A 27791-nucleotide genomic window follows, 5' to 3' on the forward strand; every position below is an offset into this window, starting at 1 on the left:
CTCAGACTCCTCAAATTCTCTTGCACCGGCTCAGACTCAGACTCAGACTCAGACTCCTCAAATTCTCTTGCACCGACTCAGACTCAGACTCAGACTCAGACTCCTCAAATTCTCTTGCACCGACTCAGACTCAGACTCAGACTCAGACTCCTCAAATTCTCTTGCACCGACTCAGACTCAGACTCAGACTCAGACTCAGACTCAGACTCAGACTCAGACTCAGACTCAGACTCAGACTCAGACTCAGACTCAGACTCAGACTCAGACTCAGACTCAGACTCAGACTCAGACTCCTCAAATTCTCTTGCACCGGCTCAGACTCAGACTCAGACTCAGACTCAGACTCAGACTCAGACTCAGACTCAGACTCAGACTCAGACTCAGACTCAGACTCAGACTCAGACTCAGACTCAGACTCAGACTCAGACTCAGACTCAGACTCAGACTCAGACTCAGACTCAGACTCAGACTCAGACTCAGACTCAGACTCAGACTCAGACTCAGACTCCTCAAATTCTCTTGCACCGGCTCAGACTCAGACTCAGACTCAGACTCAGACTCCTCAAATTCTCTTGCACCGGCTCAGACTCAGACTCAGACTCCTCAAATTCTCTTGCACCGGCTCAGACTCAGACTCAGACTCCTCAAATTCTCTTGCACCGGCTCAGACTCAGACTCAGACTCAGACTCCTCAAATTCTCTTGCACCGGCTCAGACTCAGACTCAGACTCAGACTCCTCAAATTCTCTTGCACCGGCTCAGACTCAGACTCAGACTCAGACTCCTCAAATTCTCTTGCACCGGCTCAGACTCAGACTCAGACTCAGACTCCTCAAATTCTCTTGCACCGGCTCAGACTCAGACTCAGACTCAGACTCAGACTCAGACTCAGACTCAGACTCAGACTCAGACTCAGACTCAGACTCAGACTCAGACTCAGACTCAGACTCAGACTCAGACTCAGACTCAGACTCAGACTCAGACTCAGACTCAGACTCAGACTCAGACTCAGACTCAGACTCAGACTCAGACTCAGACTCAGACTCAGACTCAGACTCAGACTCCTCAAATTCTCTTGCACCGACTCAGACTCAGACTCAGACTCCTCAAATTCTCTTGCACCGACTCAGACTCAGACTCAGACTCCTCAAATTCTCTTGCACCGACTCAGACTCAGACTCAGACTCCTCAAATTCTCTTGCACCGACTCAGACTCAGACTCAGACTCCTCAAATTCTCTTGCACCGACTCAGACTCAGACTCAGACTCCTCAAATTCTCTTGCACCGACTCAGACTCAGACTCAGACTCCTCAAATTCTCTTGCACCGACTCAGACTCAGACTCAGACTCAGACTCAGACTCAGACTCAGACTCAGACTCAGACTCAGACTCAGACTCAGACTCAGACTCCTCAAATTCTCTTGCACCGGCTCAGACTCAGACTCAGACTCAGACTCCTCAAATTCTCTTGCACCGACTCAGACTCAGACTCAGACTCAGACTCAGACTCAGACTCAGACTCAGACTCAGACTCAGACTCAGACTCAGACTCAGACTCAGACTCAGACTCAGACTCAGACTCAGACTCAGACTCAGACTCAGACTCAGACTCAGACTCAGACTCCTCAAATTCTCTTGCACCGACTCAGACTCAGACTCAGACTCAGACTCAGACTCAGACTCAGACTCCTCAAATTCTCTTGCACCGGCTCAGACTCAGACTCAGACTCCTCAAATTCTCTTGCACCGGCTCAGACTCAGACTCAGACTCCTCAAATTCTCTTGCACCGGCTCAGACTCAGACTCAGACTCCTCAAATTCTCTTGCACCGACTCAGACTCAGACTCAGACTCAGACTCCTCAAATTCTCTTGCACCGACTCAGACTCAGACTCAGACTCAGACTCAGACTCCTCAAATTCTCTTGCACCGACTCAGACTCAGACTCAGACTCAGACTCAGACTCAGACTCAGACTCAGACTCAGACTCAGACTCAGACTCAGACTCAGACTCAGACTCAGACTCAGACTCAGACTCAGACTCAGACTCAGACTCAGACTCAGACTCAGACTCCTCAAATTCTCTTGCACCGACTCAGACTCAGACTCAGACTCAGACTCAGACTCAGACTCAGACTCAGACTCAGACTCAGACTCAGACTCAGACTCAGACTCAGACTCAGACTCAGACTCAGACTCAGACTCCTCAAATTCTCTTGCACCGGCTCAGACTCAGACTCAGACTCCTCAAATTCTCTTGCACCGGCTCAGACTCAGACTCAGACTCCTCAAATTCTCTTGCACCGGCTCAGACTCAGACTCAGACTCCTCAAATTCTCTTGCACCGGCTCAGACTCAGACTCAGACTCCTCAAATTCTCTTGCACCGACTCAGACTCAGACTCAGACTCAGACTCCTCAAATTCTCTTGCACCGACTCAGACTCAGACTCAGACTCAGACTCAGACTCCTCAAATTCTCTTGCACCGACTCAGACTCAGACTCAGACTCAGACTCAGACTCAGACTCAGACTCAGACTCAGACTCAGACTCAGACTCAGACTCAGACTCAGACTCAGACTCAGACTCAGACTCAGACTCAGACTCAGACTCCTCAAATTCTCTTGCACCGGCTCAGACTCAGACTCAGACTCCTCAAATTCTCTTGCACCGGCTCAGACTCAGACTCAGACTCCTCAAATTCTCTTGCACCGGCTCAGACTCAGACTCAGACTCCTCAAATTCTCTTGCACCGGCTCAGACTCAGACTCAGACTCCTCAAATTCTCTTGCACCGACTCAGACTCAGACTCAGACTCAGACTCCTCAAATTCTCTTGCACCGACTCAGACTCAGACTCAGACTCAGACTCCTCAAATTCTCTTGCACCGACTCAGACTCAGACTCAGACTCAGACTCCTCAAATTCTCTTGCACCGACTCAGACTCAGACTCAGACTCAGACTCCTCAAATTCTCTTGCACAGACTCAGACTCAGACTCCTCAAATTCTCTTGCACAGACTCAGACTCAGACTCCTCAAATTCTCTTGCACAGACTCAGACTCAGACTCCTCAAATTCTCTTGCACAGACTCAGACTCAGACTCCTCAAATTCTCTTGCACAGACTCAGACTCAGACTCCTCAAATTCTCTTGCACAGACTCAGACTCAGACTCCTCAAATTCTCTTGCACAGACTCAGACTCAGACTCCTCAAATTCTCTTGCACAGACTCAGACTCAGACTCCTCAAATTCTCTTGCACAGACTCAGACTCAGACTCCTCAAATTCTCTTGCACAGACTCAGACTCAGACTCCTCAAATTCTCTTGCACAGACTCAGACTCAGACTCCTCAAATTCTCTTGCACAGACTCAGACTCAGACTCCTCAAATTCTCTTGCACAGACTCAGACTCAGACTCCTCAAATTCTCTTGCACAGACTCAGACTCAGACTCCTCAAATTCTCTTGCACAGACTCAGACTCAGACTCCTCAAATTCTCTTGCACAGACTCAGACTCAGACTCCTCAAATTCTCTTGCACAGACTCAGACTCAGACTCCTCAAATTCTCTTGCACAGACTCAGACTCAGACTCCTCAAATTCTCTTGCACAGACTCAGACTCAGACTCCTCAAATTCTCTTGCACAGACTCAGACTCAGACTCCTCAAATTCTCTTGCACAGACTCAGACTCAGACTCCTCAAATTCTCTTGCACAGACTCAGACTCAGACTCCTCAAATTCTCTTGCACAGACTCAGACTCAGACTCCTCAAATTCTCTTGCACAGACTCAGACTCAGACTCCTCAAATTCTCTTGCACAGACTCAGACTCAGACTCCTCAAATTCTCTTGCACAGACTCAGACTCAGACTCAGACTCAGACTCCTCAAATTCTCTTGCACAGACTCAGACTCAGACTCAGACTCAGACTCCTCAAATTCTCTTGCACAGACTCAGACTCAGACTCAGACTCAGACTCAGACTCAGACTCAGACTCAGACTCAGACTCAGACTCAGACTCAGACTCAGACTCAGACTCAGACTCAGACTCAGACTCAGACTCAGACTCAGACTCAGACTCAGACTCAGACTCAGACTCAGACTCAGACTCAGACTCAGACTCAGACTCAGACATATATTGCTTATAGTTAGGTGAAAAATTTATTGTAGTACATGAATATGTGTATGTGAACATCAGACATTTAATAATTTTTATGATACAATAATCAAGATATTTGGATAGAACATAAAATATATTTATTGGAATACAACTTTAGAACACAAAAAACTGTAATAAATTGTAAATATGTAATACACTATGTAATATACAGTAGATTACATATATATCTTGTGTGTGTATATACACTGTATATATATATATATGTATATACAGTGTATATACACACACAAGATATATATGTAATCTACTGTATATTACATAGTGTATTACATATTTACAATTTATTACAGTTTTTTGTGTTCTAAAGTTGTATTCCAATAAATATATTTTATGTTCTATCCAAATATCTTGATTATTGTATCATAAAAACAATTAAATGTCTGATGTTCACATTGTACTACAATACATTTTTCACTTAAATATAAGCATTATACTAAATATTATTTAGTAAAATATTCAGCACATTCTGCATTGCACTCCTGTCCCCAATTTATTATATATTTTAGGAGTCGGAGTCGGTGCATTTTATACCGACTCCACCAAAATGAGCTCCGACTCCGACTCCGCGACTCCGACTCCACAGCCCTGCCTTGGAGAGCTCCATATACCTCCTTCCGATATACTCCCTCTCCATCCCTCACCCCCCTTTCTTGCTAATGCCAGGGATACCCCCATATTCCCGCCCCTTGCAAATTCCTATGCACGCTTAACTTTTTTTTTTTTTTTTTGCTCATGGTCCTACACATACCCATAAACCACATTATGAAAATTACGAACCCTCTGTAGTAAGTGTTAGACTTCACCCCGCAAGGTCATGTGACCACACAGAGGAAGTACCTTTCATGGTGATCTTGTCGCTGTAGCTCCCAAAGTAGCGGGCATCTGTGGTGGGGGTGTAGCACTCGTAGATGCCGGCATCCTCACTGCGGAGGCGCTGGATGCGGAGCTCCACACTGTCTCCACTAACACGATGGATGGAAATATCGCCACTGCTTACTCGAGGGGAGAACACAGCATATGAGAAGTCGGGGTCCTTGGTGCTGGCGATTGCAATGGAGATATCAGGAGCCCCGGGTCGGTACACAAACCACTCAAAATTCTGGACAGACGGACCCTCGTACCCACTGACATTACAAGGGATGGAGACTGATGTACCCTCTACACGGTACAGAGGGCCCCCTGGAACCTTCACTTCCCGGGGAACACCCAGGCCTAGAAGAAAGGATGAAAGGAGACCATCAGTATGATAACAATCACAGGGAAACCACATAATCTGACTACGCAGGGGGTATATAAGGCATCCCTAGACTGAGGAGAAACATGAGATAACAACTATGTGGAGGAAAATGAGATAACGAGGAGGAGGAGGAGGAACATGCAATAACATGGAGAAGTAAAAAGAGCATGACATAACGAGGAGGAAGACGTAAATGAGGCAACCAGGAGGAGGAACATAATGACAAGGAACATGAGACAGGATGAAGAAGAGCATGAGGTACATGAAAGAAAAGGAGAAGGTACATGAGATAATGAGGTGTAAGAGGAAAATGTGGTAACGAGGTGGAAGAATATGGTACAATGAGTAGGAAAAACATGGGTAAACGACGAGGTACATGAGAACAACATGAAGGAGAAGGTACATGAGAACGATTAGATACATGAGACAACAATGAGGGGGAGGAATATGCGATAAAGAGGAGTTAAATGAGATAAAAACGTGGAGGAACTGTACATGAGATTACGAGGAAGAAGAGAAGATACATGAGAACAACAGGGGGATCATGAGATGAGGAGGATCATGAGATAACAAGGAGGAGGATCATGAGATAACAAGGAGGAGGATCATGAGATAAGGAGAAGGAAGAGTAGGAACAGGAAACAATGAGGAGGAGGAACATAAGATAATTAGGAGGAGGAGGGACATGACAAAAAGATGAAGTACATGAGATTAAAGGAGGAGGAGGAGGATCATGAGATAACTTGAAGGAAGAGAAGGTACATGAGATATCAAGGAGGAAGGAGGACATGATATAATGAAAAGGAAGATGTACATGAGAACGAGGAGGAACATGACATAACAAGGAGAAAGTGGAGGAAAAAGAGCGAGGAGGCATATGAAATAAAAATGAGGAAGAGTAGATGAGATAACGAAGAACATATAGAACAACGAGAAGAAGGATTAAGAGTTAACAATTAGGAAGTTCATGAGATAACAAGGAGGAAGAGGTATATGAGAACAACTAGGAGAGGGAAGAACATGAGATAACAAGGAGGAAGAGAGACATGACAAGAAGGACAAAACCATACATGAGACAACAATGAGGAGGATCTTGAGATAACAAGGAGGAGTGAGGTACATGAGAATAACGAGGAGGAGGAACATGGGATAATAAGAACGAGGAAATACATTAGATAAGGAGGGTGGTGGTACATTATTCACTGAGGGATGGGTATATTATACACTGCGATGGGGCAGTGGTACATTATACACGGAGGGCGGATATATTATACACTGCTGTGGGGGTGGGAATACATTAAACGCTGGGGGACATTATACACTGAGGGGAAAAGGCATTCATTATAGATAGGGGTACATTATACACTGAGGATAATATTGAACAAGGCGGTGGAGGCTAGGGTACATTATACCCTGAGAGGAGAGGGAGATTATACACTGCAGTGGGGGGTACATTATACACTGAGAAGGGTGGGAGGCTATAGATTATTAACTGAGGAGGGGGGACATTATACACTGAGGAAGAGGGCCAGGGGAACATAATACACTGCAGAAGGGGATATATTAAACATTGCGATCAGGCCGGGGGTACATTCTACACTGGAAGGGTACATTATACACTGAGGGAATGCATTATACACTAAGGAGGTGGGGGTACATACTCTAAGTGGCTGCCCGCCAAAAGCGTGTTGCTGCTGGCTGGGATAGTTGGCCCTGGAAGTCCTGAAGTCGCAAGCATTCTAATCCATGGCTGGCCAGTGGAAGGGTGAGACTCTTGCTTGAACCATCTTATGTTCTTGCGAGAAATTTACTACAGTATATGTATTTGCCTGATTGTGAACCAATAAAGTCTTACTAATGTGTGGTTCACTCACCCTGTGTTGTCTGAGGAGTGCAAGCATTCAGTGGGATGAGCCCTGGTCCGTGCAGTCTTTATAAAGAAAGCCAGGCCAAAGGACGAGAGCAAACACTGACCCTAGTGTCTCCACAACTGCTGGCAGAAGCGGGACACTACTCAGTCCACCTAATCTGGGGGAGCTGTATGGGACTGGTCTTCGTAGACATCATCCATGGGCTCCACAACCAGATAGGCATATAGACATAACCAGCAGGCTATAGGTGAGGCGTACAGGTGTTTGGACACCGCCTTATTCAATTCCACCATCTCGGCCTTGAGAAGAGGACTGGAGTGGACATACAGCCTCAGCAGTAAACAGCTACTACAAGAGCTGTACCAGATTCGACAGATTGAATACTGGGCCAAGGACACCCAGTCAGATTTAATTCAGGAATTGGTCTGTTGGGATGCCCAGAACGTCGTAGAGGACAACAAAGACCTTGACGAGGCTGACACAAAAGAAGTAAATTGCAGGCCAGATCAAGGATCCCATGGCAGTCTGCAATCAACAAACCAATCTTAAGCAGCCAGAATTCAGAAAGTGTTGGCCATAATTGGACCCGAAGCCTCAAGCAAGGAAAGGGCTTGTGTTCTGGAATCAGTTTTGGGAGTTGCAGTTCACCTACTACCAGCTACTCGAAAAGGACTACCCCACTACCCAGCAAAAGCCTCACCAGGATAAAGGTTTACAAACAGGGCCTATGACTTACCTAATCCACGGGCTGTTATACATGCCGGCTCCCTGGACCTATGGACAAAGATTATCTCCAAAGCCCTATGCCTGGAGCCCACCTGACAGCGTCTGCAGTGGAGAGCCTTTAAAATATGAGGGATGATACCACCAGGATACACTAGCAGTGGACAAAGTAATCTTCCCGCTCCGACAACCTACCCCAGCCAACCTCCACTGCCACATCCAGCCTGTCAAGGTCGGTAACATACAGGCTCAGGGACCTCGAAATACTGAGTCTTCCATCACCCTAGCTCAAATATTGTTCCTCCAGAATACCCTTTACCAGGCTGCCAAGTTACCCCCTCCCTGGCTGGTGGCCAGCGCTCTGACATCCCTCTGGCATGTGTGTAGTTGGACTGGGGAACCGACCAGGGAGAGGTTGAAGTAGAACTCATGGGCAGCCTCTCCACACCTGTTTTGGGGAACGACCTAGAAAAAGGATTGTTCAGCAAGTTTGTCAAAGCCATCACCTGCAACCAATCATTGCTCTTTGATTAAACCTCGTTCTATGTTATAATTTGACCTGGGACGATTTGGCACTTTATTCTATTTATATCTTGGTGACGGGTGCCTACTTTAGGCAACAACAGGTTATAAGTATAGTGGAGGGGCAGCCAACGAGGAACGGGGGGCACCCAAAAAAGTATGGTGCACCTCCGTTGTAAGGGAGGGAACAGCTAGTCCCTTGTTAGCCTAGCCATTACTTAATAATATTCCATCTATTCAGCTGATATAGACAATACCTCACCATCCAATCACTAGTTGTTTGCCCCCTCTTCTGTACCCGCCTGACCTCCCATGACATTTGTCTAAATTGTAGTGATGTGTAATATATCACAGAATTTTAGCATCTGTATTTTAATAGTCAAAAAAAATTATCTTTTAGGAGTTTTTCTTTTGGTCTAATATATCACCCGCAACCAAGCCAAGCAGCACCCTGATGTGGATTCTTCTGCCACCTCTTCAGCGGATAACCCACATCCCCAGCCTCCATCACTCTGAGCCGATAATGAATACACCCCTAACAAGACTCTGGCTATTGACTGGGTGCGGTCATAAGGAATGTGTGGAAGCCCAACTCACGGAGCCCACCTTAGAGCTTGTCCGCAGTGCTGCTACCCAACCAAGGGAAGGAAATCAGAGGGAGAGGTATTGATGGTAGCCTCTCACAAGAAGAAGCCCAACGATAGAAATGCCAGCAGAACATCCTGAGAAGGGGACAGGAATGATCAGAGGTCTATCATGTCTATCCGCCGCGTCAACAGCGACCCTTGACGGGATCTAGCAGTTTTCCTGGGCTAATTAAGAAGGGGAGGGGGATGTGATGACTCAGTGTCTAGCCACTTGTGTTGAAAGTGAACTTAATTAGGCCAGAAGTATTTTTCCTAAATCAAGAGAATTTAGCTATTGTCTCATGTCCGACTGATTGGAGCCCTATTGTGTGGGAATGTGGATTGCCTCAGCCCTTCTGGTTACATAGTGTGACGACATGGACTCTCATGGGTTAAAGTTTCTTAAAATCCAGCCAGACAGCATGATAGATTGTCTATAGATGGGGGAGAAGTCCCTCATTGTTTTTACAAGACTCTTGTTGACTCAATGTAATTGTGTTGGCCACTGAAAGCTAGACGTATTGTTCTCCAGACATTTCCAGTAACCATTGTATTGTAGTTGTGTGTTGATAATGTAATTACCTTAGTAGCCATTGTCTAGTCGGTGACTCCCAGTTTACATGTACACCCTCAGTCTTTCTATGCACATCATTTAAATGAACATTGTCCATGCAGCTTGAAATTCCTCCAATGGGAGAAGCAATCTTGTCCAACCAATCGATGAGGACGGAGTGTATCCAAGTGGAAGGTTGTGGCTATAAAAAGGACTTCTTTAAGCCACCAGTTGTTGTTGATGGATGCTGATGGATCCAGTCTAAGCTCTTTGGAGCAGACTAGAGGATCAGGATATCTTATGGCTTCAATCTAGGGACTCCGGACCCGGTTGGAGACCATATCCACAGCCTAGGGATTTCGACTCCGGCTGCCAGGATTTTATCATCAACCCAGGACTACCTAAGGAGGACACTCAGGTTGGGACAGTTCAGTCACCTGTTACAGACTTTGCAGACCTCAGACAGCTTGGAACCTGTGAGGCATGGACATTCTAAATCCCTGGTGAGCCAGCGGAAGGGTGAGACTCTGTTGCCTGTTACATTTGTGTGTTTTGCTGATTATGTGTTATGTGCTGTTAATTGTTTGGGGATCCAATAAAGTCTAATTATTGTGGTTCCCTCACCCTGTGTTGTCTGAGTAGTGTTACGCCCACGGTTAAGGAGGCCGGCATTCAGTTGGGATGAGCCCTGAGCCACGCTGTCTTTCTAAAGGCGGCCGGGCCAGCGGACGAGAGCACCCACTGACCCCCGTGTCTCCACAATTGGTGGCAGCGGTGGGATACTACTCAGCCTGGTTTACCCAGGGGAGCTGCAGTGGACTGGTGTTTTCGGACACCGTCCAGGGCTCAACAACCAGGGAGGCACATAAGCATACCCAGCAGGCCATAGGGGAGGCATTCAGGTTTCGGACGCTGTCATGTCCAACCCCACCAGCTCAGCCATGGGACAAGGACAAGAGAGGAGTTACGACCGCTGCAGTAAATGGATGCTGCAGGATCTGTGCCGGAGGCGAGAGATTGTCTGCTGGAGCGCTGAGACTCGGTCGGACTTGATCCGGAAATTAGTCCGTTGGGATGCCCAGAACGATGCAGAGGACGATGAGGATCCCGCCGATATTGACCCAGAGGATTTAAACTATGTGCCACATCATGGATCTAGTGACAATTGGGAATCAACTTTGTCCAAAATGGCCCAAGCCACAGCGTTGTTGGATGCATTGGGGCCTAGATCCTCAAGAGAAGAGAGGGCTTATGTTCTGGAATATATTTATGGGATTCCAGCTGCAGTACTGCTAACACCAGCCGGTCAAGAAGGATGGTCCCGCTACCCAGCAGAAGCTGCGCCAAAACAAAGTACTACAAACAGGGCCTGTGACTCGCCCAATCTATGGCGCTGTTTTACATGTGGGCGCAATGGACATATAGATAAAGATTGTCTCCAAAACCGAGGCCGCATGCCTGGAGCCTGTCTGCTACTCCAACCAGTCAACATATACCGAGATGAACCAACGAGACCTGAGGAATGCTACTCCCAAGAAACACCAATAGTTGAGGAAGTGGTTTATCCAGTCCACACCCTACGGCAGGCCGGACACCGTACACCAGCCAACCTCCATCCCCACATCCAGACGGTCAAGGTCGGTGATATACAGGCTCAGGGACTTCGAGACATTGGATCTTCCATCACTCTGGTAAGCCCAGTTATTGTTTCTCCAGAAGACCTTGTACAAGATTCCCAATTATCCATCTCCCTGGCTGAGGGCCAGCGCTCAGACGTCCCTCTGGCATGTGTGCAGTTGGACCTAAAAACCGACCAGGGAGAGGTCGAGGTGGAGCTTGTGGATAGCCTCCCCACACCTGGTATTTTGGGGACCATCCAGGAAGTGATTGATGTGGGGATTGTGAACAGCCTCCCCATTCCTGACATTGTGGAGACTGACCAGAGCAAGGCTGATGTGGAGCTTATGGACACCGTCCCCACACCAGTTATTTTGGGGTCTGACCAGGAAGAGGTCCATATGGAGTTTATGGACAGCCTCCCCACACCTGTTGTTTCAGGGACTAGCCAGGAGGAAGTTGAAGTGAGGTTCATAGATGGCCCCACCAAGCCTGTTGTTTCGGATACCACTCAAAGGGAAGTGAAAGTGGGGCTTGTGAATTACCTGCTCACACCAGTCATTTTGGAGAATGACCTAGGACAAGGACTAGCCAGTCAGTTTGAAGAAGCCATCACCCACCTCCAAGCCAAGCAGGACCCTGATGTGGATCTTTCTAACATCTTTTCCAGGGATTGTTTGCATTCCCGGTCTCCATCATCGACTTCTGAGCCAAGAACCATGAGTAAGCCTAACCACGCTGTGGCTATTGACTGGGGGAGGATTGATAGTGGGAGATTTGTGCAGGCCCAACTCATGGACCCCACCTTAGTGCTTGCCCACAATATGGCTGCTCAACTTGGGGGAGGTAATCAGGGGGAGGTGTATAGATGCAAGCCTCTGTTGCTGACCTCACCATTAAAAAGGACAATGCCGTCAAGAGGAGAAGGATGATCGGAAGCCTATCATGTCTGGCTAATATTAAGATGGGGGAGGAATGTGACGACATGGACTCTCATGGGTTAAAGTTTCTTAAAATCCAGCCAGACAGCATGATAGATTGTCTATAGATGGGGGAGAAGTCCCTCATTGTTTTTACAAGACTCTTGTTGACTCAATGTAATTGTGTTGGCCACTGAAAGCTAGACGTATTGTTCTCCAGACATTTCCAGTAACCATTGTATTGTAGTTGTGTGTTGATAATGTAATTACCTTAGTAGCCATTGTCTAGTCGGTGACTCCCAGTTTACATGTACACCCTCAGTCTTTCTATGCACATCATTTAAATGAACATTGTCCATGCAGCTTGAAATTCCTCCAATGGGAGAAGCAATCTTGTCCAACCAATCGATGAGGACGCAGTGTATCCAAGTGGAAGGTTGTGGCTATAAAAAGGACTTCTTTAAGCCACCAGTTGTTGTTGATGGATGCTGATGGATCCAGTCTAAGCTCTTTGGAGCTGACTAGAGGATCAGGATATCTTATGGCTTCAATCTAGGGACTCCGGACCCGGTTGGAGACCATATCCACAGCCTAGGGATTTCGACTCCGGCTGCCAGGATTTTATCATCAACCCAGGACTACCTAAGGAGGACACTCAGGTTGGGACAGTTCAGTCACCTGTTACAGACTTTGCAGACCTCAGACAGCTTGGAACCTGTGAGGCATGGACATTCTAATCCCTGGTGAGCCAGCGGAAGGGTGAGACTCTGTTGCCGGTTACATTTGTGTGTTTTTCTGGTTATGTGCCGTTAATTGTTTGGGGATCCAATAAAGTCTAATTATTGTGGTTCCCTCACCCTGTGTTGTCTGAGTAGTGTTACGCCCACGGTTAAGGAGGCCGGCGTTCAGTTGGGATGAGCCCTGAGCCACGCTGTCTTTCTAAAAGCGGCCGGGCCAGCGGACGAGACCACCCACTGACCCCCGTGTCTCCACACATAGCTCAGAGGAAAATGATGCAGCTGGATTGAGCTTGCCACCAATGAGAGAGCAGCCATCTTCTTCAATCCTGTAAAAAGAACTAAGTAGTATAAAAGGGCTGCTGCAGCCAAATTAGGAGGTTGCTATCACCACTGGGACTGCAATACAGGGCTGGTTCTACACTGTCACCGGGATCACGGGACCATCCGGTTTGGAGGAGGAGTCGCTGTCCGCAGCTGGTCCAACGGCTCTGCGCTGCACGTGTCTTTGAATCGTACTAGCGGCTACACAGGCAAGGACTCCTGCGGGACTGACAGGACAGGATCCCGGCGGTAAGGAACGGTGAGCATTAGAACCCACGTCAGCATCTTTAACAGTGTTGTACCTGCTGTACAACAACACTGAGGAGGGGGGGAGGGGGGGTCCATTATACACTGAGGAGGGGGGGAGGGGGGTCCATTATACACTGAGGAGGGTGGAAGGGGGGGGGTCCATTATACACTGAGGAGGGTGGAAGGGGGGTCCATTATACACTGAGGAGGGTGGAAGGGGGGTCCATTATACACTGAGGAGGGTGGAAGGGGGGTCCATTATACACTGAGGAGGGTGGAAGGGGGGTCCATTATACACTGAGGAGGGTGGAAGGGGGGTCCATTATACACTGAGGAGGGTGGAAGGGGGGTCCATTATACACTGAGGAGGGTGGAAGGGGGGTCCATTATACACTGAGGAGGGTGGAAGGGGGGTCCATTATACACTGAGGAGGGTGGAAGGGGGGTCCATTATACACTGAGGAGGGTGGAAGGGGGTCCATTATACACTGAGGAGGGTGGAAGGGGGTCCATTATACACTGAGGAGGGTGGAAGGGGGTCCATTATACACTGAGGAGGGTGGAAGGGGGTCCATTATACACTGAGGAGGGTGGAAGGGGGTCCATTATACACTGAGGAGGGTGGAAGGGGGTCTATTATACACTGAGGAGGGTGGGAGGGGGTCCATTATACACTGAGGAGGGTGGAAGGGGGTCCATTATACACTGAGGAGGGTGGAAGGGGGTCTATTATACACTGAGGAGGGTGGGAGGGGGTCCATTATACACTGAGGAGGGTGGAAGGGGGTCCATTATACACTGAGGAGGGTGGAAGGGGGTCTATTATACACTGAGGAGGGTGGGAGGGGGTCCATTATACACTGAGGAGGGTGGAAGGGGGTCCATTATACACTGAGGAGGGTGGAAGGGGGTCTATTATACACTGAGGAGGGTGGGAGGGGGTCCATTATACAATGATGAGGGTGGGAGGGGGGGTCCATTATACACTGAGGAGGGTGGGAAGGGGAATCCATTATACACAGAGGGGGGAGCGGGGGTACATGATACACAGGGGGGCGGGGGTACATGATACACAGAGGGGGGGAGTGGGGATACATTATACACTGAGGGGGGGAGTGGGGGTACATTATACACTGAGAAGGGAGTGGGGGTACATTATACACTGAGGGGGGGGAGTGGGGGTACATTATACACTGAGGGGGGGGAGTGGGGTACATTATACACTGAGGGGGGGAGTGGGGTACATTATACACTGAGGGGGGGAGTAGGGGTACATTATACACTGAGGGGGGGAGTAGGGGTACATTATACACTGAGGGGGGGAGTAGGGGTACATTATACACTGAGGGGGGGAGTAAAGGTACATTATACACTGAAGGGGGGGGGAGTAGGGGTACATTATACACTGAGGGGGGGGGGAGTAGGGGTACATTATACACTGAGGGGGGTCATTATACAGTGAGGAGGGAAGTGCGGGAATATTATACACTGAGGGTGAGCATAATACAGTGAGGAGGGAAACCGGAATATTATACACTAAAAGGGGGGCGGGAGTACAGTATACACTAAGGGGGTACAGTATACACAGAGGGGGCATTATACAGTGAGGAGGAAGATAGGGTAATATTATACACTGAGGAGGGGGGGCGGGGTAATATACACTGAGGGGGGCATTATACAGTGAGGAGGAAGACGGGGTAATATACACTGAGGGGGCATTATACAGTGAGGAGGAAGACGGGGTAATATACACTGAGGGGGCATTATACAGTGAGGAGGAAGACGGGGTAATATACACTGAGGGGGCATTATACAGTGAGGAGGAAGACGGGGTAATATACACTGAGGGGGGGCATTATACAGTGAGGAGGAAGATGGGGTAATATACACTGAGGGGGGGGCATTATACAGTGAGGGAGGAAGACGGGGTAATATACACTGAGGGGGGAATTATACAGTGAGGAGGAAGACGGGGTAATATACACTGAGGGGGCATTATACAGTGAGGAGGAAGACGGGGTAATATACACTGAGGTGGCATTATACAGTGAGGGAGGAAGACGGGGTAATATACACTGAGGTGGCATTATACAGTGAGGGAGGAAGACGGGGTAATATACACTGAGGGGGCATTATACAGTGAGGGAGGAAGACGGGGTAATATACACTGAGGGGGGGCATTATACAGTGAGGAGGAAGATGGGGTAATATACACTGAGGGGGGGCATTATACAGTGAGGGAGGAAGACAGGGTAATATACACTGAGGGGGGAATTATACAGTGAGGAGGAAGACGGGGTAATATACACTGAGGGGGGCATTACACAGTGAGGAGGAAGACGGGGTAATATACACTGAGGTGGCATTATACAGTGAGGAGGAAGGCGGGGTAATATACACTGAGGTGGCATTATACAGTGAGGGAGGAAGACGGGGTAATATACACTGAGGGGGCCATTATACAGTGAGGAGGAAGACGGGGTAATATACACTGAGGGGGCATTATACAGTGAGGAGGAAGACGGGGTAATATACACTGAGGGGGCATTATACAGTGAGGAGGAAGACGGGGTAATATACACTGAGGGGGGGCATTATACAGTGAGGGAGGAAGACGGGGTAATATACACTGAGGGGGGGGCATTATACAGTGAGGAGGAAGACGGGGTAATATACACTGAGGGGGCATTATACAGTGAGGAGGAAGACGGGGTAATATACACTGAGGGGGCATTATACAGTGAGGAGGAAGACGGGGTAATATACACTGAGGTGGCATTATACAGTGAGGGAGGAAGACGGGGTAATATACACTGAGGGGGCCATTATACAGTGAGGAGGAAGACGGGGTAATATACACTGAGGGGGCATTATACAGTGAGGAGGAAGACGGGGTAATATACACTGAGGTGGCATTATACAGTGAGGAGGAAGACGGGGTAATATACACTGAGGGGGCATTATACAGTGAGGAAGGAAGACGGGGTAATATACACTGAGGGGGCATTATACAGTGAGGAGGAAGACGGGGTAATATACACTGAGGGGGCATTATACAGTGAGGAGGAAGACGGGGTAATATACACTGAGGGGGGCATTATACAGTGAGGAGGAAGACGGGGTAATATTATACACTGAGGAGGGCATTATACAGTGAGGAGGAAGACGGGGTAATATACACTGAGGGGGCATTATACAGTGAGGGAGGAAGACGGGGTAATATACACTGAGGGGGCATTATACAGTGAGGGAGGAAGACGGGGTAATATACACTGAGGGGGCATTATACAGTGAGGAGGAAGACGGGGTAATATACACTGAGGGGGCATTATACAGTGAGGAGGAAGACGGGGTAATATACACTGAGGTGGCATTATACAGTGAGGGAGGAAGACGGGGTAATATACACTGAGGGGGCCATTATACAGTGAGGAGGAAGACGGGGTAATATACACTGAGGGGGCATTATACAGTGAGGAGGAAGACGGGGTAATATACACTGAGGGGGCATTATACAGTGAGGAAGGAAGACGGGGTAATATACACTGAGGGGGCATTATACAGTGAGGAGGAAGACGGGGTAATTTACACTGAGGGGGGGCATTATACAGTGAGGAGGAAGCCGGGGTAATATACACTGAGGGGGCATTATACAGTGAGGAGGAAGACGGGGTAATATACACTGAGGGGGGGCATTATACAGTGAGGAGGAAGACGGGGTAATATACACTGAGGGGGGGCATTATACAGTGAGGAGGAAGACGGGGTAATATACACTGAGGGGGGGCATTATACAGTGAGGAGGAAGACGGGGTAATATACACTGAGGGGGGCATTATACAGTGAGGAGGAAGACGGGGTAATATACACTGAGGGGGGCATTATACAGTGAGGAGGAAGACGGGGTAATATACACTGAGGGGGGCATTATACAGTGAGGAGGAAGACGGGGTAATATACACTGAGGGGGCATTATACAGTGAGGAGGAAGACGGGGTAATATACACTGAGGGGGCATTATACAGTGAGGAGGAAGACGGGGTAATATACACTGAGGGGGGCATTATACAGTGAGGAGGAAGACGGGGTAATATACACTGAGGGGGCATTATACAGTGAGGAGGAAGGCGGGGTAATATACACTGAGGGGGGCATTATACAGTGAGGGAGGAAGACGGGGTAATATTATACACTGAGGAGGGCATTATACAGTGAGGAGGAAGACGGGGTAATATACACTGAGGGGGGGCATTATACAGTGAGGAGGAAGACGGGGTAATATACACTGAGGGGGCATTATACAGTGAGGGAGGAAGACGGGGTAATATACACTGAGGGGGGCATTATACAGTGAGGGAGGAAGACGAGGGTAATATACACTGAGGGGGGCATTATACAGTGAGGAGGAAGACGGGGTAATATTATACACTGAGGAGGGCATTATACAGTGAGGAGGAAGACGGGGTAATATTATACACTGAGGAGGGCATTATACAGTGAGGGAGGAAGACGGGGTAATATACACTGAGGGGGGGCATTATACAGTGAGGGAGGAAGACGGGGTAATATACACTGAGGGGGGGCATTATACAGTGAGGAGGAAGACGGGGTAATATACACTGAGGGGGCATTATACAGTGAGGGAGGAAGACGGGGTAATATACACTGAGGGGGGCATTAGACAGTGAGGAGGAAGACGGGGTAATATACACTGAGGGGGGGCATTATACAGTGAGGGAGGAAGACGGGGTAATATACACTGAGGGGGGCATTATACAGTGAGGAGGAAGACGGGGTAATATACACTGAGGGGGCATTATACAGTGAGGGAGGAAGACGGGGTAATATACACTGAGGGGGGCATTATACAGTGAGGAGGAAGACGGGGTAATATACACTGAGGGGGGCATTATACAGTGAGGAGGAAGACGGGGTAATATACACTGAGGGGGGCATTATACAGTGAGGAGGAAGACGGGGTAATATACACTGAGGGGGGCATTATACAGTGAGGAGGAAGACGGGGTAATATACACTGAGGGGGCATTATACAGTGAGGAGGAAGGCGGGGTAATATACACTGAGGGGGGCATTATACAGTGAGGGAGGAAGACGGGGTAATATTATACACTGAGGAGGGCATTATACAGTGAGGAGGAAGACGGGGTAATATACACTGAGGGGGGGCATTATACAGTGAGGGGGAAGACGGGGTAATATACACTGAGGGGGCATTATACAGTGAGGGAGGAAGACGGGGTAATATACACTGAGGGGGTCATTATACAGTGAGGGAGGAAGACGAGGGTAATATACACTGAGGGGGGCATTATACAGTGAGGGAGGAAGACGGGGTAATATTATACACTGAGGAGGGCATTATACAGTGAGGAGGAAGACGGGGTAATATACACTGAGGGGGGCATTATACAGTGAGGGAGGAAGACGGGGTAATATACACTGAGGGGGGGCATTATACAGTGAGGAGGAAGACGGGGTAATATACACTGAGGGGGCATTATACAGTGAGGGAGGAAGACGGGGTAATATACACTGAGGGGGGCATTATACAGTGAGTAGGAAGACGGGGTAATATACACTGAGGGGGGGCATTATACAGTGAGGAGGAAGACGGGGTAATATACACTGAGGGGGCATTATACAGTGAGGGAGGAAGACGGGGTAATATACACTGAGGGGGCATTATACAGTGAGGAGGAAGATAGGGTAATATTATACACTGAGGAGGGCATTATACAGTGAGGAGGAAGACGGGGTAATATACACTGAGGGGGCATTATACAGTGAGGAGGAAGACGGGGTAATATACACTGAGGGGGGCATTATACAGTGAGGAGGAAGACAGGGTAATATACACTGAGGGGGGGCATTATACAGTGAGGAGGAAGACGGGGTAATATACACTGAGGGGGCATTATACAGTGAGGGAGGAAGACGGGGTAATATACACTGAGGGGGGCATTATACAGTGAGGAGGAAGACGGGGTAATATACACTGAGGGGGGCATTATAAAGTGAGGAGGAAGACGGGGTAATATACACTGAGGGGGGCATTATACAGTGAGGAGGAAGACGGGGTAATATACACTGAGGGGGGGCATTATACAGTGAGGAGGAAGATGGGGTAATATACACTGAGGGGGGCATTATACAGTGAGGAGGAAGACAGGGTAATATACACTGAGGGGGCATTATACAGTGAGGGAGGAAGACGGGGTAATATACACTGAGGGGGGCATTATACAGTGAGGGAGGAAGACTGGGTAATATACACTGAGGGGGGCATTATACAGTGAGGAGGAAGATGGGGTAATATACACTGAGGGGGCATTATACAGTGAGGAGGAAGATGGGGTAATATACACTGAGGGGGCATTATACAGTGAGGAGGAAGACGGGGTAATATACACTGAGGGGGGGCATTATACAGTGAGGAGGAAGATGGGGTAATATACACTGAGGGGGCATTATACAGTGAGGAGGAAGACGGGGTAATATACACTGAGGGGGGCATTATACAGTGAGGAGGAAGACGGGGTAATATACACTGAGGGGGCATTATACAGTGAGGAGGAAGACGGGGTAATATACACTGAGGGGGGGCATTATACAGTGAGGAGGAAGACGGGGTAATATACACTGAGGGGGCATTATACAGTGAGGGAGGAAGACGGGGTAATATACACTGAGGGGGCATTATACAGTGAGGAGGAAGACGGGGTAATATACACTGAGGGGGGCATTATACAGTGAGGGGGAGGTGGGGAATATTATACACTGAGGGGGCATTATACAGTGAGGAGGAAGACGGGGTAATATACACTGAGGGGGCATTATACAGTGAGGAGGAAGATGGGGTAATATACACTGAGGGGGCATTATACAGTGAGGAGGAAGACGGGGTAATATACACTGAGGGGGGCATTATACAGTGAGGAAGGAAGACGGGGTAATATACACTGAGGGGGGCATTATACAGTGAGGAGGAGGTGGGGAATATTATACACTGAGGGGGCATTATACAGTGAGGAGGAAGACGGGGTAATATACACTGAGGGGGCATTATACAGTGAGGAGGAAGACGGGGTAATATACACTGAGGGGGCATTATACATTGAGGGGGAGGTGGGGAATATTATACACTGAGGGGGCATTATACAGTGAGGAGGAAGACGGGGTAATATACACTGAGGGGGCATTATACAGTGAGGAGGAAGACGGGGTAATATACACTGAGGGGGCATTATACAGTGAGGAGGAAGACGGGGTAATATACACTGAGGGGGCATTATACATTGAGGGGGAGGTGGGGAATATTATACACTGAGGGGGCATTATACAGTGAGGGGGAGGTGGGGAATATTATACACTGAGGGGGCATTATACAGTGAGGGGGAGGTGGGGAATATTATACACTGAGGGGGCATTATACAGTGAGGAGGAGGTGGGGAATATTATACACTGAGGGGGCATTATACAGTGAGGAGGAGGTGGGGAATATTATACACTGAGGGGGCATTATACAGTGAGGAGGAAGACGGGGTAATATACACTGAGGGGGCATTATACAGTGAGGAGGAAGATGGGGTAATATATGCTGAGGGGGCATTATACATTGAGGGGGAGGTGGGGAATATTATACACTGAGGGGGCATTATACAGTGAGGGGGAGGTGGGGAATATTATACACTGAGGGGGGCATTATACAGTGAGGAGGAGGTGGGGAATATTATACACTGAGGGGGCATTATACAGTGAGGAGGAGGTGGGGAATATTATACACTGAGGGGGCATTATACAGTGAGGAGGAGGTGGGGAATATTATACACTGAGGGGGCATTATACAGTGAGGAGGAAGACGGGGTAATATACACTGAGGGGGCATTATACAGTGAGGAGGAAGACGGGGTAATATACACTGAGGTGGCATTATACAGTGAGGGGGAGGTGGGGAATATTATACACTGAGGGGGGCATTATACAGTGAGGAGGAGGTGGGGAATATTATACACTGAGGGGGCATTATACAGTGAAGAGGAGGTGGGGAATATTATACACTGAGGGGGCATTATACAGTGAGGAGGAGGTGGGGAATATTATACACTGAGGGGGCATTATACAGTGAGGAGGAAGACGGGGTAATATACACTGAGGGGGCATTATACAGTGAGGAGGAAGATGGGGTAATATATGCTGAGGGGGCATTATACATTGAGGGGGAGGTGGGGAATATTATACACTGAGGGGGCATTATACAGTGAGGGGGAGGTGGGGAATATTATACACTGAGGGGGCATTATACAGTGAGGGGGAGGTGGGGAATATTATACACTGAGGGGGGCATTATACAGTGAGGAGGAGGTGGGGAATATTATACACTGAGGGGGCATTATACAGTGAGGAGGAGGTGGGGAATATTATACACTGAGGGGGCATTATACAGTGAGGGGGAGGTGGGGAATATTATACACTGAGGGGGCATTATACAGTGAGGAGGAGGTGGGGAATATTATACACTGAGGGGGCATTATACAGTGAGGAGGAGGTGGGGAATATTATACACTGAGGGGGCATTATACAGTGAGGAGGAGGTGGGGAATATTATAGACTGAGGGGGCATTATACAGTGAGGAGGAAGACGGGGTAATATACACTGAGGGGGCATTATACAGTGAGGAGGAAGACGGGGTAATATACGCTGAGGGGGCATTATACAGTGAGGAGGAAGACGGGGTAATATACGCTGAGGGGGCATTATACAGTGAGGAGGAAGACGGGGTAATATACACTGAGGGGGCATTATACAGTGAGGAGGAAGACTGGGTAATATACACTGAGGGGGCATTATACAGTGAGGAGGAAGACGGGGTAATATACACTGAGGGGGCATTATACAGTGAGGAGGAAGACGGGGTAATATACACTGAGGGGGCATTATACAGTGAGGAGGAAGACGGGGTAATATACACTGAGGTGGCATTATACAGTGAGGGAGGAAGACGGGGTAATATACACTGAGGGGGGCATTATACAGTGAGGAGGAAGACGGGGTAATATACACTGAGGGGGGCATTATACAGTGAGGAGGAAGACGGGGTAATATACACTGAGGGGGCATTATACAGTGAGGAGGAAGACGGGGTAATATACACTGAGGGGGCATTATACAGTGAGGAAGGAAGACGGGGTAATATACACTGAGGGGGGCATTATACAGTGAGGGAGGAAGACGGGGTAATATACACTGAGGGGGGCATTATACAGTGAGGAGGAAGACGGGGTAATATACACTGAGGGGGCATTATACAGTGAGGAGGAAGACGGGGTAATATACACTGAGGGGGCATTATACAGTGAGGAGGAAGACGGGGTAATATACACTGAGGGGGCATTATACAGTGAGGAGGAAGACGGGGTAATATACACTGAGGGGGGCATTATACAGTGAGGAGGAAGACGGGGTAATATACACTGAGGGGGGCATTATACAGTGAGGAGGAAGACAGGGTAATATACACTGAGGGGGGGCATTATACAGTGAGGAGGAAGACAGGGTAATATACACTGAGGGGGCATTATACAGTGAGGAGGAAGACGGGGTAATATACACTGAGGGGGGCATTATACAGTGAGGAGGAAGACGGGGTAATATACACTGAGGGGGCATTATACAGTGAGGAGGAAGACTGGGTAATATACACTGAGGGGGCATTATACAGTGAGGGAGGAAGACGAGGGTAATATACACTGAGGGGGGAATTATACAGTGAGGAGGAAGACAGGGTAATATACACTGAGGGGGGGCATTATACAGTGAGGAGGAAGACGGGGTAATATACACTGAGGGGGCATTATACAGTGAGGGAGGAAGACGGGGTAATATACACTGAGGGGGCATTATACAGTGAGGAGGAAGACGGGGTAATATACACTGAGGGGGGGGCATTATACAGTGAGGGAGGAAGACGGGGTAATATACACTGAGGGGGGAATTATACAGTGAGGAGGAAGACGGGGTAATATACACTGAGGGGGGCATTATACAGTGAGGGAGGAAGATGGGGTAATATACACTGAGGGGGGGGCATTATACAGTGAGGAGGAAGACGGGGTAATATACACTGAGGGGGCATTATACAGTGAGGAGGAAGACGGGGTAATATACACTGAGGGGGGGGCATTATACAGTGAGGAGGAAGACGGGGTAATATACACTGAGGGGGCATTATACAGTGAGGAGGAAGACGGGGTAATATACACTGAGGGGGGGGCATTATACAGTGAGGGAGGAAGACGGGGTAATATACACTGAGGGGGGAATTATACAGTGAGGAGGAAGACGGGGTAATATACACTGAGGGGGGCATTATACAGTGAGGGAGGAAGATGGGGTAATATACACTGAGGGGGGGGCATTATACAGTGAGGAGGAAGACGGGGTAATATACACTGAGGGGGCATTATACAGTGAGGAGGAAGACGGGGTAATATACACTGAGGGGGGGGCATTATACAGTGAGGAGGAAGACGGGGTAATATACACTGAGGGGGCATTATACAGTGAGGAGGAAGACGGGGTAATATACACTGAGGGGGGCATTATACAGTGAGGGAGGAAGACGGGGTAATATACACTGAGGGGGGCATTATACAGTGAGGAGGAAGACGAGGGTAATATACACTGAGGTGGCATTATACAGTGAGGAGGAAGACAGGGTAATATACACTGAGGGGGGGCATTATACAGTGAGGAGGAAGACGGGGTAATATACACTGAGGGGGCATTATACAGTGAGGGAGGAAGACGGGGTAATATACACTGAGGGGGGGCATTATACAGTGAGGGAGGAAGATGGGGTAATATACACTGAGGGGGGCATTATACAGTGAGGAGGAAGACGGGGTAATATACACTGAGGGGGGCATTATACAGTGAGGGAGGAAGATGGGGTAATATACACTGAGGGGGGCATTATACAGTGAGGAGGAAGACGGGGTAATATACACTGAGGGGGGGGCATTATACAGTGAGGGAGGAAGACGGGGTAATATACACTGAGGGGGCATTATACAGTGAGGAAGGAAGACGGGGTAATATACACTGAGGGGGGCATTATACAGTGAGGGAGGAAGACGGGGTAATATACACTGAGGGGGGCATTATACAGTGAGGAGGAAGACGGGGTAATATACACTGAGGGGGCATTATACAGTGAGGAGGAAGACGGGGTAATATACACTGAGGGGGCATTATACAGTGAGGAGGAGGTGGGGAATATTATACACTGAGGGGGCATTATACAGTGAGGAGGAAGACGGGGTAATATACACTGAGGGGGGCATTATACAGTGAGGAGGAAGACGGGGTAATATACACTGAGGGGGGCATTATACAGTGAGGAGGAAGACAGGGTAATATACACTGAGGGGGGGCATTATACAGTGAGGAGGAAGACAGGGTAATATACACTGAGGGGGCATTATACAGTGAGGAGGAAGACGGGGTAATATACACTGAGGGGGGCATTATACAGTGAGGAGGAAGACAGGGTAATATACACTGAGGGGGCATTATACAGTGAGGAGGAAGACGGGGTAATATACACTGAGGGGGGCATTATACAGTGAGGAGGAAGACGAGGGTAATATACACTGAGGGGGGCATTATACAGTGAGGAGGAAGACAGGGTAATATACACTGAGGGGGGCATTATACAGTGAGGAGGAAGACGAGGGTAATATACACTGAGGTGGCATTATACAGTGAGGAGGAAGACGGGGTAATATACACTGAGGGGGGCATTATACAGTGAGGGAGGAAGACAGGGTAATATACACTGAGGGGGGCATTATACAGTGAGGAGGAAGACGGGGTAATATACACTGAGGGGGCATTATACAGTGAGGAGGAAGACGGGGTAATATACACTGAGGGGGCATTATACAGTGAGGGAGGAAGACGGGGTAATATACACTGAGGGGGGCATTATACAGTGAGGAGGAAGACGAGGGTAATATACACTGAGGTGGCATTATACAGTGAGGAGGAAGACGGGGTAATATACACTGAGGGGGGCATTATACAGTGAGGGAGGAAGATGGGGTAATATACACTGAGGGGGGCATTATACAGTGAGGAGGAAGACGGGGTAATATACACTGAGGTGGCATTATACAGTGAGGGAGGAAGACGGGGTAATATACACTGAGGTGGCATTATACAGTGAGGAGGAAGACGGGGTAATATACACTGAGGGGGGGGCATTATACAGTGAGGAGGAAGACGAGGTAATATACACTGAGGTGGCATTATACAGTGAGGAGGAAGACGGGGTAATATACACTGAGGGGGGCATTATACAGTGAGGAGGAAGACGGGGTAATATACACTGAGGTGGCATTATACAGTGAGGGAGGAAGACGGGGTAATATACACTGAGGTGGCATTATACAGTGAGGAGGAAGACGGGGTAATATACACTGAGGGGGGCATTATACAGTGAGGAGGAAGACGGGGTAATATACACTGAGGTGGCATTATACAGTGAGGGAGGAAGACGGGGTAATATACACTGAGGTGGCATTATACAGTGAGGGAGGAAGACGGGGTAATATACACTGAGGTGGCATTATACAGTGAGGAGGAAGACGGGGTAATATACACTGAGGGGGCATTATACAGTGAGGGAGGAAGACGGGGTAATATACACTGAGGGGGGCATTATACAGTGAGGAGGAAGACGAGGGTAATATACACTGAGGTGGCATTATACAGTGAGGAGGAAGACGGGGTAATATACACTGAGGGGGGCATTATACAGTGAGGGAGGAAGACGGGGTAATATACGCTGAGGGGGCATTATACAGTGAGGAGGAAGACGGGGTAATATACACTGAGGGGGGCATTATACAGTGAGGAGGAAGACGGGGTAATATACACTGAGGGGGGGCATTATACAGTGAGGAGGAAGACGGGGTAATATACACTGAGGGGGCATTATACAGTGAGGAGGAAGACGGGGTAATATACACTGAGGGGGCATTATACAGTGAGGGAGGAAGACGGGGTAATATACACTGAGGTGGCATTATACAGTGAGGAGGAAGACGGGGTAATATACACTGAGGGGGGGGCATTATACAGTGAGGAGGAAGACGGGGTAATATACACTGAGGGGGGGGCATTATACAGTGAGGAGGAAGACGGGGTAATATACACTGAGGGGGGCATTATACAGTGAGGAGGAAGACGGGGTAATATACACTGAGGGGGGCATTATACATTGAGGGGGAGGAAGACGGGGTAATATACACTGAGGGGGCATTATACATTGAGGGGGAGGAAGACGGGGTAATATACACTGAGGTGGCATTATACAGTGAGGGAGGAAGACGGGGTAATATACACTGAGGTGGCATTATACAGTGAGGAGGAAGACGGGGTAATATACACTGAGGGGGCATTATACAGTGAGGAGGAAGACGGGGTAATATACACTGAGGGGGGCATTATACAGTGAGGAGGAAGACGGGGTAATATACACTGAGGGGGCATTATACAGTGAGGAGGAAGACGGGGTAATATACACTGAGGTGGCATTATACAGTGAGGAGGAAGACGGGGTAATATACACTGAGGGGGGCATTATACAGTGAGGAGGAAGACGGGGTAATATACACTGAGGGGGCATTATACAGTGAGGAGGAAGACGGGGTAATATACACTGAGGGGGTAATATACACTGAGGGGGAGGTGGGGATTATACATTGAGGTGAGCGTACACTATACATTGATGGAGGCATTAGACAGGGAGGCGGGGGTAAAGTATACATCAAGGACAGGACGGAAACATGACAGCCGGGCTCAGCACTCACCCGCCGTACACAGGACAAGCATGAGCACAGCAGCCAGCGCCGACATAATGCGAGCAACGGGCAAGAAGAAAAGGGAGGACGCCCCGCCCTGAATCTAGCCCCGCCCTGAATCTAGCCCCGCCCCGTCAATTGAACTCAAAGGCGACGATAAAAGCTCCTCCCACAGCACGGTGAGGAATGACGTCACGGAGGGAAAACGGTACACTGAACTGTACAGATTACCAGAGACCTACTGCCCCGTGTATATCCGTGCGCGCATCTACTGCCCCGTGTATGGCTGTGTGCATCGTGTATGGCTGCCCCGTGTATGGCTGCCCCGTGTATGGCTGCCCCGT

The 27791-nt window shown here is 48.7% G+C and overlaps 1 protein-coding gene across 1 annotated transcript in view; it reads right to left on the minus strand.

Moving 5' to 3' along the window:
- IGSF8 (immunoglobulin superfamily member 8) overlaps window positions 1–27530 on the minus strand; it is a 32255-nt gene extending 4725 nt beyond the window's left edge. Inside the window, exons 1-2 of the mRNA XM_075330696.1 lie at window positions 27457–27530; window positions 5019–5393 (exon numbers count right to left, since the gene is read on the minus strand). Coding sequence (XP_075186811.1) covers window positions 5019–5393; window positions 27457–27502 — 421 coding nt within the window. The 5' untranslated portion in view covers window positions 27503–27530. The remainder of the gene's footprint in view (window positions 1–5018; window positions 5394–27456) is intronic.
- Between the last annotated feature and the right edge of the window lie 261 nt (window positions 27531–27791).

This window comes from Anomaloglossus baeobatrachus, chromosome 12 (genome assembly GCF_048569485.1).
Source record: "Anomaloglossus baeobatrachus isolate aAnoBae1 chromosome 12, aAnoBae1.hap1, whole genome shotgun sequence".
Taxonomy (NCBI): Eukaryota; Metazoa; Chordata; class Amphibia; order Anura; family Aromobatidae; genus Anomaloglossus; species Anomaloglossus baeobatrachus.